General features: G+C 50.0%; 2 protein-coding genes across 5 annotated transcripts in view; both read left to right on the top strand.

Annotated features, from left to right (window-relative positions):
- Positions 1-393, top strand: part of LOC125319304 (large neutral amino acids transporter small subunit 2-like) — a 19,146-nt gene extending 18,753 nt beyond the window's left edge. Inside the window, 1 exon segment of the mRNA XM_048290410.1 lies at positions 386-393. Within this exon segment, the coding sequence (XP_048146367.1) occupies positions 386-393 (8 nt within the window).
- LOC125319306 lies at positions 7-1,840 on the top strand. 4 transcript variants are annotated; one of them, XM_048290414.1, is made up of 2 exons: positions 7-1,383; positions 1,435-1,840. In XM_048290414.1, the coding sequence occupies exons 1-2, from the start codon at positions 501-503 to the stop codon at positions 1,785-1,787; spliced, it is 1,236 nt and encodes a 411-aa protein (XP_048146371.1). In that variant the 5' UTR covers positions 7-500; the 3' UTR covers positions 1,788-1,840. The 4 variants fall into 4 exon arrangements, with proteins under 4 accessions (XP_048146371.1, XP_048146370.1, XP_048146373.1 ...); XM_048290413.1 differs by having other exon boundaries at positions 7-1,368; positions 1,399-1,840; XM_048290416.1 differs by having other exon boundaries at positions 7-1,368; positions 1,450-1,840.
- Positions 1,841-13,583: the final 11,743 nt, after the last annotated feature.

Below are 13,583 nucleotides of genomic sequence, written 5' to 3' on the forward strand. Positions count from 1 at the left end.
CCGATAACTGATAACCAATAACGGATAACCGATAACCGATAATCAATAACCAATAACCAATAACGATAATCAATAACCGATAACCAATAACCGATAACCGATAACTGATAACCAATAACCGATAACCAATAACCCACAACCAATAACCTGTAATGATAACCGATAATCAATAACCAATAACCGATCAATAACCCATCACCAATAACCAATAACCGATCACCAATAACCAATAACCAACAACCGATCACCAATAACCAATAAAACAACCAATCACCGATAACCAATAACCAACAACCGCTCAACCACCGATCACCGATAACGAACGATCAATAACCAATCATCAATACCCAATAACCGACCGCCCCCCCCCCCTCCCCCCCCGCAGCCGCCTGACCTCCTCGGCCGCCGCCTGGACCTGGCTCCTGATTGGCTCCCTGCTGGTGGCCTCCCACCCCTGGCTCCGCCCCCCCTGGGGCCGCGCCCTCCGCGCCGCCGCCCGCATGGCCGTGGCCTTGGCACTGTCCCGCGCCGGCCACGCGCTGGGCCACGCCCTGGAGGTGGCCACGGGCTCGTGCCGGCAGGCCACGGCGCTGGGCACGCTGCTGCTGCCGCTGGACGAGCCGGCCGCCTGCCGGGGGGCGGGGCACAGCTGGGAGGGCTTCGGCCCCGCCCCTCAGGCCTTCGCCCTGGTGCATTGTGGGTTGGGCTTGGCCGAGGAGGCGGCGGCGCTGGGGAGGAGGTTGTACGGCGGCAAGATGGCGGCCGCGGGCAAGATGGCGGCCGGGGGCAAGATGGCGGCGGGGGAGAAGATGGTTTCCTGGTACGAGATGGCGGATGAATCCAAGATGGCGCCCTGGTACAAGATGGCGCCCTGGCAAAAGACAGCGGACGAGCCCAAGATGGCCGCCGGATCCAAGATGGCGCCCTGGTACAAGATGGCTTCCGGATCCAAGATGGCCGCCGGATATACAATGGGAGACGAGCCCAAGATGGCCGCCGGATCCAAGATGGCCGGCGGATATACAATGGGCGACGAACCCAAGATGGCCGCCGGAAGCGGATGGGCGTGGCCACGCCCAACATGGCGCCCGGGGGCGGGGTTCGAACCGCGCCGACCCCGCCCCAGCAGCCTCGAGTGGGCGGAGCCTCCGCATGCAAATTACGGCTGGGACCGCCCCGTGACGTCAGAGTGGGCGGGGCCAACGGGGTGGAGCTGGGGCGGGGCCGGCCGCCATCTTGGACGGGGAGGCCACGCCCCTTTGGGGGGGCGGGGCGGCCATTTTGAAGGCGGCCATTTTGACGGCGGCCATTTTGAAGGCCGCCATTTCGAGCACCCCGGCGGCCATTTTGAAGGCGGCCATGTTGAAGGCGGCCATTTTGAAGGCCGCCATGTTGAAGGCCGCCATTTCGAGCACCCCGGCGGCCATTTTGAAGGCGGCCATTTTGAAGGCCGCCATGTTGAACCTCTCCATTTCGGCCGCCCCGGCCGCCATTTTGGCGGCGGCCATTTTGACGGCGGCCATCTCGCCTCCCCCCGCGCTTTCCCCGAGGCCGACCCCGCCCTCCGGAGCCCCGAGCGCGCCCCGCCCGTGGCTCTGTCCATCCTCTACCTGCTGGCCGTGGCCCTGCTGCTCACCTGGCACCTCCTGCTGGTGGTCACCCTCACCTACCGCAACACCTGGGCCCGCAACGCCGCCGGAGCCGCCCTGGGCTGGGCCGCCTGGGCCGTCACCTACCGGGGCTGGTACCGCTGGCCGTGGTCACCGGGGCCGCCCGGGTGGGGCTGAGGGAATCGGGTAAAAAACGGGGGAAATCGGGCAAAAAACGGGGGGGGAAAAAAATGGAAGGATTTGGGGGTTTACGGGGGGGAAAAGGGGCGTGGCTTGGTGGGGAAGGGGGTGGGGCTGAAGTGGGCGGGGCGGAGGTGTGGGGAATGGGGGGGGAAGGAGGAAATGGGGGGAGAATTGGGTTAAAAACGGAGGGATTGGGTTAAAAATGGAGGGATTTGGTTAAAAATGGAGGAACTGGGTTAAGAATGGAGGAATTGGGTTAAAAGTGGAGGAATTGGGTTAAAAACAGAGGAATTGGGTTAAAAGTGGAGGAATTGGGTTAAAAACGGAGGGATTTGGTTAAAAATGGAGGGATTTGGTTAAAAGTGGAGGGATTTGGTTAAAAATGGAGAGATTTGGTTAAAAATGGAGGAATTGGGTTAAAAATGAGGAATTTGGTTAAAAATGGAGGAACTGGGTTAAAAACGGAGGAATTGGGTTAAAAGTGGAGGAATTGGGTTAAAAACAGAGGAATTGGGTTAAAAATGGAGGAATTGGGTTAAAAACGGAGGAATTGGGTTAAAAATTGGGATTTGGCGGGAAAAAAAGGGGGTGGGAGGGGATTGCGGGGGGTGGGGCTAAAGTGGGCGTGGCGCAGGGGGGCGGGCGGGCAGAAACAGCACCAAAAAATCTCAAATTTGGGCAAAATTCGGCCAAAAATGTCGATTTTTGAGGGAATTTGGGGCGGGAGGGGAGGGGGTGGGCGTGGCCACGCGGGGTGGGCGTGGCTGGGGTGGGCGTGGCCTGGAGGTGACGTCACCCCCCAAAAACCCCTCGAAACTGGGGCAAAGAGCCGAGATTTGGCTTTTTTGAGGCATTTTTGGGCGTTTCCATCAAGCGGCCACAAGGGGGCGCCCCAGGAGGGGATTTTGGGGCGAATTCGGCGATTTTGGGGTTAAAAAGGGGAAGTTGGGGAGGGGGAGGGGCCAAAATGGGGATTTTCGGCGTGGGAAAATGAGATTTTGGGGGAGAAACGGCGAATTTGGCTCCCAAATTTGGATTTTTGGACCCAAAATGGGAATTTTTGGACCCAAAATCGGGGGGGGTTGGGGACCTAAAAATGATGATTTTTCACCCAGGTTCGGGGGGGTTTTTTGAGGTGGAAAGTGAGGACTTGGGGTTTTTTTTTTTGAGCCAAACAATTGGGATTTTGGAGGTGGAAAATGAAGATTTTTTAAGAGGAAAAATGAGGAATTTTGGAGCCGGAAAAATGAAGATTTTTTGGTGGAAAAATCCGGATTTTTTGGACTTTAAAAAAGGTGATTTTTAGGCAGAAAAATGAGGATTTTTGGGGGTGGGAAGTGAAGATTTTGGGGGGGAAAATGGGGATTTTTGGGCTTTGAAACGGGCGATTTTTGAGCAGAAAAACGAAGTTTTATGGAGCAAAGAAAAATCGAGATTTTTAGGTCGAAAAATGAGGATTTTGGAGTGAAAAAATCGGGATTTTTGGAGGTGGAAAATGAGGATTTTTGGGTCAAAAAAAGCGGAGATTTGGGGACGGCAAAATGAAGATTTTGGGGTCGAAAAACCGTGATTTTTGGACGGCAAAAATGAAGGTTTTTTTGAGACAGAAAATGAAGATTTTGAGGTTAAAAAGTAGCGATTTTTGGAGCCCAAAAATGAAGATTTTTGGGGCAGAAAACTGCAGATTTTGAGGCTCAAAAATCCCGATTTTGGGGGTCCGAAAAGGAAGATTTTTGGGTGGAAAAATCGCGATTTTGGGGCAGAAAAAAGAGGATTTTTGGACCCGGAAAACGAAGGGGGTTTGCAACAGGAAAATGAAGATTTTTGGGTGGAAAAATCAGGATTTTAGGACCGGAAAAACGGCGATTTTTAAGCAGAAAATTGAGGATTTTAGGACTCAAAACTTCGGGGTTTTTGGGTCACCGAATGAAGATTTTTTTGGGGTTAAAAGTCGCAGTTTTGGGGGCAGGAAAAAGAAGATTTTTGAGCAGAAAACTGCGGATTTTTAGGCTCAAACCCCCGAATTTTTGGGGCAGAAAAATGAAGATTTTTGGGTGGAAAAGCCGTGATTTTTGTAGCCCCGGAATGAAGATTTTTAGGGCAGAAAAACGAAGATTTTGGGGTGAAAAACCCGGGATTTTTGGCTGTTAAAAGTGGGGATTTTTCAGCCATTTGGGGGCAGATTTTAAGCCAAAAAATTGAGGATTTGGGGGCGAAAGAAACCGAGGTTTTGGGGAAGAAAAGTGAAGATTTTTGGGTGGAAAAACCCCGATTTCGAGGGGCGGAAAATGAAGATTTTGGAGCCAAAAATTCACCGTTTTTTCCCTAAACAAAAAGGGACTTTGGGATCGGAACGAGGTGAAAATGGGGATTTGGGGCAGATTTGGGGGGGCGATGGGAAATTTGGGGGGAAAAGGGGGGGAAATGGTAAAAATGTGATTTTTTTTCCCTAAAAATTGTGGAATTTTGCTGTGAAATGTGTGGGATTCGTGCCTTAAAATGTGGGGGTTTGCCTTAAAATGTGGGATTTTGCCTTAAAATGTGGGGGTTTGCCTTAAAACGTTGGATTTTGCCTTAAAATGTGGGGGTTTGCCTTAAAACGTGGGATTTTGCTGTAAAATGTTGGATTTTGCCTTAAAATGCAGAGTTTTGCCCGAAAAATTGTCATTTTGCCTTAAAAAAGCGGAATTTTCCTGGAAAACCCCAGGATTTTCACGCCCTAAAAAGTGGGATTTTGTCCTTAAAATACAGGATTTGAGCCTAAAATAAAGAATTTTGCCCTCAAAGGTGGAATTTTGCCTCAAACTTTGGTTTTTTCGAATAAAATTCAGCAGTTTTTACTTCAAGGTTTGAAGTTTTGCGAGTTTTGTCTTCAAATTCCAAAATTTTGCCCGAAAAATGGGAATTTTGCCTCAAAACGGGGATTTTCCCCTAGAATCGACAATTTTTCCCCAAAATCTGCGATTTTTTTCCCTTAAAATGAGAAATTCTGCCCCAATTTGATTCTTTTACCAGAAAATCGATTTTTTTGCCCCAAAATTAGGCCTTCAACCCCCCGAAATCCTCATTTTTCTGCCTCAAAAATCATCATTTTCCCACCCCAAAATTCCTCATTTTTTCTGCCTGAAAATCGCCACTTTTAAAGCCCCGAAATCCCCGTTTTTCCACCCAAAAAATCCCTTAAAAATCCCATTTTTCATGAAAATCTTCATTTTTTTCCCCCCTTGAAAGCCTCATCTTTTAAAAATTCATGGATTTCGACCCCAAAACCTCTTTTTTTCCCTTAAATTTTATTTTCCCTTAAAATTTTAATTTTCAGCCCCGAAATTCCGATTTTTCAGGCCAAAAATTGAAAGTTTTGCCAAAAATCCGTGATTTTTACCCCAAAATCTGGAATCTTTTCGCCCGAAAATCGGATTTTTCTTCATTAAAAATCAACGTTTTGCCCAAACTCTGCGATTTTCGCCCCGAAATTCTCATTTTTTCCTGTCAATCGTTTTTTTTTCCGCTTCAAAGCGATATTTTTGCCCCAAATATGCAAATTTCACCCCAAACTTTCGGGTTTTGCTACCGCTGAAATTCAGCTTTTACCCAAAACCTTTGGGATTTCCCCTAAAAAGGGCGGGGAGGCCAAAACTGGCGACTTTTGACCCCAAAATTTGCATTTCTCACCCCAGCTGCGGCGCTTTTTGCCCGAAATTGGCTTTTTTCACCTTGAGATCCTCAGCTTTGCCCAAAAACCGAAGTTTTGCCCCTAAAACTCCGAGGTTTTGCCCAAAAATGTTTTTTTTTCACCCCAAACCTGACTTTTAATCCAAAATTCAGCATTTTTTGCCCCAAGTCTGCCGGGTTTGTCTCAAAATTCACATTTTTACCCCCAAAATTCCCATTTTTTAACCCCTAAAGTCGCATTTTTCACCCCACATTTTACCTTTTCCCCAATTCACATTTTTTAACTCGAAATTTCACCTTTTTTCCCCCAAAATTCACGGTTTCGAGCCAAAAATTCCCACTTTTTCCCCCCAAAATCCACAATTTTCACTCAGAATTCACCAATTTTCCCTTAAAATCCAATTTTTACCCCAAAATTCCCTATTTTTACACCAAATTACCAATTTTTACCCGAAATTCCCAATTTTCACCCAAAATCCACAATTTTCACCCCAAAATTCCCACTTTTAACCTCAAAATTCCCAATTTTTCCCCCAAAATTCCCATTTTTTTACCCAAAATCCACAATTTTCACTCCGAATTCACCGATTTTCCCTTAAAATTCTATTTTTATCCCAAAATTCCCTATTTTTACCCCAAATTCCCATATTTCACCCAAAATTCCCAATTTTCTCCCCAAAATTCCCATTTTTTTACCCAAAATCCACAATTTTCACTCCGAATTCACCGATTTTCCCTTAAAATTCCATTTTTATCCCAAAATTCCCTATTTTTACCCCAAATTCCCATATTTCACCCAAAATTCCCAATTTTCTCCCCAAACTTCCCACTTTTACCCCAAATTTCCCATTTTAACCTCAAAATTCCTGATTTTCCCCCAAATTTTCACGTTTTTCCCAAAATTTGGGGTTTTCACCCCCAATTTTGCAGCTTTCAGCACCAAACTCCAACCTCGACCTAAAACCTCCAATTTCCCCCCTCCCAAAATCACCTTTTTTCACCCCAAAACCACCGAATTTGCCTAAAATCGCCTTTTTTAAACCCAAACCCGTCAGCTGATAAAAAAAAGGGATTTTGGGGCTTTTCTGAGCCCCCAAAATTTGCATTTTTCGCCTTAAAATCAACCCCCCAAGAAATGAAGAATTTCGAGCTGAAAATTTGGGCCGAAAAACAACGATTTTGGGGCCTCCACGCGAGGATTTTTCACCGCCCCAAATCCGGATTTTTGGCGTTAAAATTGGGATTCTTCTTGACCCAAAATCGGCTTTTTTTGCCTTAAAATTCCTGGATTTCCTTCGGCTCCCAACAAGGATTTTTGGAGCCAGAAAATTCCAGGGTTTTCGCCCCAAAATTGGGGTTTTTTTAAACCCCAAAATCCCCATTTTTCACCCCAAAATCCCCAATTTTCCCTCAAAATCGTGGTTTCCCCCCAAAATTCACGGATTTACCCCAAAATCTGCATTTTGAACTCCAAAAAATCCCAATTTCCCCCCAATTTTTCACTTTTTTCTCCCCAAATTCCCCGTGTTTTCCCCAAAATCCCCAATTTTTTCCCCAAAATCCCCAATTTTTTCCCACTTTTCCCCCCAAAATCCACAAATTCCACTCCGACCAATTTCCGCTCCAAATTCGCCTTTATTGCCCCAAAATCGGGGATTTTTCCGCCGCAATCTCCACAAAGTTACAAAAATCTCCGTTTTTCACCCCAAAATTCTCGATTTTCACCCAAAATTCCCCGTTTTTACCCCAAAATTCCCCATTTTTACCCAAAATTCCCCATTTTTACCCCAAAATTCCCCAATTTTCACCCCAAAATCCCCTCTTTTCACCCAAAATTCCCCAATTTTACCCCAAAATTCCCCATTTTTACCCCAAATTCCCCATTTTTACCCAAAATTCTCCATTTTTCACCCCAAAATCCCCGATTTTTACCCCAAATTCCCCAATTTCGGCACCAAAATCGGGAATTTCCCTCCCAGTTCATCCCAGTACAAACCAGTAACCCCCGAACCCCCTCCCAGTTCCTCCCAGTCCCTCCCAGTTCATCCCAGTTTGACCCCAGTCCCTCCCAACCCCCTCCCAGTATAACCCAGTGTAAACCCAGTAGAAACCAGTAGAAACCAGTATAAACCAGTCCCCCCAGTCCCCTCCCAGTATAACCCGGTAAAACCCAGTATAAACCAGTCTGACCAGTATAAACCAGTATAAACCAGTATAACCCAGTGTCCCCAGTCCCTCCCAATCCCGTCCCAGTTCCGTCCCAGTATAACCCAGTATAACCAGTATAAACCAGTAGGACCCATTCCCTCCCAGTCCCCTCCCAACTCCCTCCCAGTATAACCCAGTATAACCCAGTATAAACCAGTATAACCCAGTATAAACCAGTGTAACCCAGTCCCCCCAGTCCCTCCCAGTCCCTCCCAACCCCCTTCCAATCCCCTCCCAGTATAACTCAGTATAACCCAGTATAAACCAGTGTAAACCAGTATAAACCAGTCCCCCCAGTCCCTCCCAATCCCCTCCCAGTCCCCTCCCAGTATAAACCAGTACAAGCCAGTATAACCCAGTATAGCTCAGTATAAACCAGTATAACCAGTATAAACCAGTATAACCAGTATAAACCAGTGCAAACCAGTATAAACCAGTAGGACCCACTCCCTCCCAGTCCCTCCCGACCCCCTCCCAGTCCCCTCCCAGTATAACCCAGTGTAAACCAGTATAAACCAGTGTAAACCAGTATAACCCAGTATAAACCAGTATAACCCAGTATAAACCAGTATAACCAGTATAAACCAGTGCAAACCAGTATAAACCAGTAGGGCCCACTCCCTCCCAGTCCCTCCCGACCCCCTCCCAGTCCCCTCCCAGTATAACCCAGTATAAACCAGTATAAACCAGTATAACCCAGTCCCCCAGTCCCTCCCAACCCCCCTCCCAGTATAACCAGTATAACCCAGTAAAACCCAGTATAACCCAGTGTAAACCAGTATAACCCAGTATAAACCAGTATAACCCAGTCCCCCTAGTCCCTCCCAACCCCCCCAGTATAACCAGTATAACCCAGTATAAACCAGTATAACCCAGTATAACCAGTATAAACCAGTAAAACCCAGTATAACCTAGTGTAAACCAGTATAACCCAGTATAAACCAGTATAAACCAGTCCCCCCAGTCCCTCCCAGTTCCCTCCCAATCCCCTCCCAGTCCCCTCCCAGTATAACCCAGTATAACCCAGTGTAAACCAGTCTAAACCAGTCTAACCAGTCTAAACCAGTATAAACCAGTATAAACCAGTCTCACGCCCCCTGCTGGACACTCAGCCTCAGGAGGGAGCTCAGCACCCACTGCACCTGCACCAGTACAGACCAGTACAAACCAGTACAGACCAGTACAGACCAGTACAGACCAGTGATCCCTCCCAGTCCCTCCCAGTCCATCCCAGTTTGACCCCAGTTCCCTCCCAGTTCATCCCAGTCCCCTCCCAGTTCATCCCAGTATAAACCACTAACCCCTGAACCCCCTCCCAGTCCCTCCCAGTTCATCCCAGTATAAACCAGTAACCCCCGAATCCCCTCCCAGTCCCTCCCAGTCCCCCCCAGTCCCCCCCAGTTCCCTCCCAGTCCCTCCCAGTATAAACCAGTAACCCCAAATCCTCTCCCAGTCCCTCCCAGTCCCTTCCAGTTTGATCCCAGTTTGATCCCAGTTTGTGCCAGTCCCTCCCAATCCCCTCCCAGTCCCTCCCAGTCCCTCCCAGTTCCCTCCCAGTTTGATCCCAGTCCCTCCCAATCCCCTCCCAGTCCCTCCCAGTCCATCCCAGTCCCCTCCCAGTCCCTCCCAGTCCCTCCCAGTTTGATCCCAGTCCCTCCCAATCCCCTCCCAATCCCCTCCCAGTCCCTCCCAGTCCCTCCCAGTTTGATCCCATTTTGATCCCAGTTTGATCCCAGTTTGATCCCAATCCCTCCCAGTCCCTCCCAGTTTGTCCCAGTCCTCCCAGTTCCCTCCCAATCCCCTCCCAGTCCCTCCCAGTCCCTCCCAGTTCTCTCCCAGTCCCTCCCAGTCCTCCCAGTTCCCTCCCAGTCCCCTCCCAGTCCCTCCCAGTCCCTCCCAGTTTGTCCCAGTCCTCCCAGTTCCCTCCCAATCCCCTCCCAGTCCCTCCCAGTCCCTCCCAGTTCCCTCCCAGTCCCTCCCAGTCCTCCCAGTTCCCTCCCAGTCCCCTCCCAGTCCCTCCCAGTCCCTCCCAGTTTGTCCCAGTCCTCCCAGTTCCCTCCCAATCCCCTCCCAGTCCCTCCCAGTCCCTCCCAGTTCCCTCCCAGTCCCTCCCAGTCCTCCCAGTTCCCTCCCAGTCCCCTCCCAGTCCCTCCCAGTCCCTCCCAGTTTGACCCCAGTTCCCTCCCAGTTCATCCCAGTCCCTCCCAGTTCATCCCAGTATAAACCAGTAACCCCCGAATCCCCTCCCAGTCCCTCCCAGTCCCCCCCAGTCCCCCCCAGTTCCCTCCCAGTCCCTCCCAATATAAACCAGTAACCCCAAATCCTCTCCCAGTCGCTCCTAGTTCCCTCCCAGTCCCTCCCAGTTCCTCCCAGTATAAACCAGTAACCCCTGAACCCACTCCCAGTCCCTCCCAGTCCCCCCCAGTCCCTCCCAATCCCCTCCCAGTCCCTCCCAGTCCCTCCCAGTTTGATCCCAGTTTGATCCCAGTTTGATCCCAGTTTGATCCCAGTTCCCTCCCAATCCCCTCCCAGTCCCTCCCAGTTTGATCCCAGTTCCCTCCCAATCCCCTCCCAGTCCCTCCCAGTCCCTCCCAGTTCCTCCCAGTTTGATCCCAGTTTGATCCCAGTTTGATCCCAGTCCATCCCAGTCCCTCCCAGTCCCTCCCAGTTTGTCCCAGTGCTCCCAGTTCCCTCCCAATCCCCTCCCAGTCCCTCCCAGTTCCCTCCCAGTCCCTCCCAGTTTGATCCCAGTCCCTCCCAATCCCTCCCAGTCCCTCCCAGTCCCTCCCAGTTTGATCCCAGTTTGATCCCAGTTTGATCCCAGTCCCTCCCAGTCCCATCCCAGTCCCCTCCCAGTCCCTCCCAGTTTGTCCCAGTTCCCTCCCAGTCCCCCCCAGTCCCTCCCAATCCCCTCCCAGTCCCTCCCAGTCCCTCCCAGTTTGATCCCAGTTTGATCCCAGTCCCTCCCAGTCCCTCCCAGTCCCTCCCAGTCCCTCCCAGTTCCCTCCCAGTCCCCTCCCAGTCCCTCCCAGTTTGATCCCAGTTCCCTCCCAATCCCCTCCCAGTCCCTCCCAGTTCCTCCCAGCTCCCTCCCAGTCCCTCCCAGTCCCTCCCAGTTCCTCCCAGTTTGATCCCAGTTTGATCCCAGTTTGATCCCAGTCCCTCCCAGTCCCTCCCAGTCCCTCCCAGTTTGTCCCAGTGCTCCCAGTTACCTTGCAGAGGGTGACGGTGGCTCCGTAGCCGACGCTGAGGAGGAAGAGGGTGACGAAGACGCCCAGGGTGTCCCAGGGTCCCCCCGCGGGGGCCTCGGGCTCCTCCAGCCACAGCTCCGGGGGCAGCCGCAGCTCTGCGGGTCCCAGTACAAACCAGTAAGAACCAGTTCAAACCAGTATAAACCACTATAAACCAGTATAAACCAGTTTGGCCCATTTTTGATGGGGTTTTTTTGGCGTTTTCCCCCATTCCCAGTTGCTCCCAGTTGCCCCTCCCAGCTCTCCCAGCACAGGTCGGGGGGATAGTCCCAGTACAAACCAGTATAAACCAGCTCAAATCAGTATAAACCAGTACAAACCAGTTTAAACCAGTTTAAACCAGTTTGGCCCATTTTTGATGGGGTTTTTTTGGCATTTTCCCCATTCCCAGTTGCTCCCAGCACAGGTTGGAGGAACAAATCCCAGTTTAAACCAACATAAACCAGTATAAACCAGCTCAAACCAGTACAAACCAGTATAAACCAGTACAAACCAGTACAAACCAGTACAAACCAGTACAAACCAGTATAAACCAGTATAAACCACTTTGACCCTTTTTTTTTTGCGTTTTCCCATTCCCAGTTGCTCCCAGTTGCTCCCAGTTGCTCCCAGCACAGGTTGGGGGGACAAGTCACAGTTTAGACCAGTATAAACCAGCTCAAACCAGTTCAAACCAGTAAAAACCACTATAAACCAGTATAAACCACTATAAACCAGTATAAACCAGTTTGGCCCATTTTTGATGGGGCTTTTTGGCGTTTTCCCCATTCCCAGTTGCTCCCAGTTGCTCCCAGCACAGGTTGGAGGAACAAATCCCAGTTTAAACCAACATAAACCAGTATAAACCAGTTCAAACCAGTACAAACCAGTACAAACCAGTATAAACCAGTATAAACCACTTTGACCCTTTTTTTTTTGCGTTTTCCCATTCCCAGTTGCTCCCAGTTGCTCCCAGCACAGGCTGGGGGGACAAGTCCCAGTTTAGACCAGTATAAACCGGTTCAAACCAGTTCAAACCAGTCCAAACCAGTATAAACCAGTTTAGCCCATTTTTGATGGGGGTTTTTTGCGTTTCCCCATTCCCAGTTGCTCCCAGTTGCTCCCAGCACAGGTTGGGGGGACAAGTCACAGTTCAGACCAGTATAAACCAGTAAGAACCAGTTCAAACCAGTAAAAGCCACTATAAACCAGTATAAACCACTATAAACCAGTATAAACCACTATAAACCAGTATAAACCAGTTTGGCCCATTTTTGATGGGGTTTTTTTGGCGTTTTCCCCATTCCCAGTTGCTCCCAGTTGCCCCTCCCAGCTCTCCCAGCACAGGTCGGGGGGATAGTCCCAGTACAAACCAGTATAAACCAGTTCAAATCAGTATAAACCAGTACAAACCAGTTTAGACCAGTTTAAACCAGTTTGGCCCATTTTTGATGGGTTTTTTTGGCATTTTCCCCATTCCCAGTTGCTCCCAGCACAGGTTGGAGGAACAAATCCCAGTTTAGACCAGTATAAACCAGCTCAAACCAGTTCAAACCAGTAAAAACCAGTAAAAACCAGTATAAACCACTATAAACCAGTATAAACCAGTTTGGCCCATTTTTGATGGGTTTTTTTTGGCGTTTTCCCGATTCCCAGTTGCTCCCAGCACAGGTTGGGGGAACAAATCCCAGTTTAGACCAGTACAAACCAGTGAAAACCAGTATAAACCAGTGAAAACCAGTAAAAACCAGTATAAACCAGTATAAACCAGTTTAGCCCATTTTTGATGGGTTTTTTTTTGCGTTTCCCCATTCCCAGTTGCTCCCAGTTGCTCCCAGTTGCTCCCAGTTGCCCCTCCCAGCTCTCCCAGCACAGGTTGGGGGGACAGTCCCAGTACAAACCAGTATAAACCAGTTCAAACCACTTCAAACCAGTCCAAACCAGTATAAACCAGTTTAGCCCTTTTTTCCCCCCATTCCCAGTTCATCCCAGTTCATCCCAGTTCGTCCCAGTCCCTCCCAGTAACCCCCAAACCCCATCCCAGTCTAGACCAGTCCCTCCCAGTTCATCCCAGTTTGTCCCAGCTGCTCCCAGTCCCTCCCAGTCTGGCCCAGTTTGACCCCGATCCCCTCCCAGTCCATCCCAGTTCCTCCCAGTTCCCTCCCAGTGTTCCCAGTTCATCCCAGTAACCCCCAAACCCCACCCCCAAACCCCTCCCAGTTGCTCCCAGTCCCTCCCAGTTCATCCCAGTCCCTCCCAGTCTGGCCCAGTTTGACCCCGATCCCCTCCCAGTTCCCTCCCAGTTGCTCCCAGTTCATCCCAGTAACCCCCAAACCTCATCCCAGTCCCTCCCAGTCCCTCCCAGATCATCCCAGTTCCCTCCCAGTTCATCCCAGTTCCCTCCCAGTTCATCCCAGTTCATCCCAGTTCCCTCCCAGTTCCCTCCCAGTTCATCCCAGTTTGTCCCAGTTCATCCTAGTTCCCTCCCAGTTCATCCCAGTTTGTCCCAGTCCATCCCAGTTCCCTCCCAGTTTGTCCCAGTTCCCTCCCAGTCCCTCCCAGTTCCCTCCCAGTCCCTCCCAGTCCATCCCAGTTCCCTCCCAGTTCATCCCAGTTTGTCCCCAGTCCATCCCAGTTCCCTCCCAGTTCCCTCCCAGTTCATCCCAGTTTGTCCCAGTCC

The sequence above is a fragment of the Corvus hawaiiensis genome, chromosome 40, assembly GCF_020740725.1.
Source record: "Corvus hawaiiensis isolate bCorHaw1 chromosome 40, bCorHaw1.pri.cur, whole genome shotgun sequence".
Classification (NCBI taxonomy): Eukaryota; Metazoa; Chordata; class Aves; order Passeriformes; family Corvidae; genus Corvus; species Corvus hawaiiensis.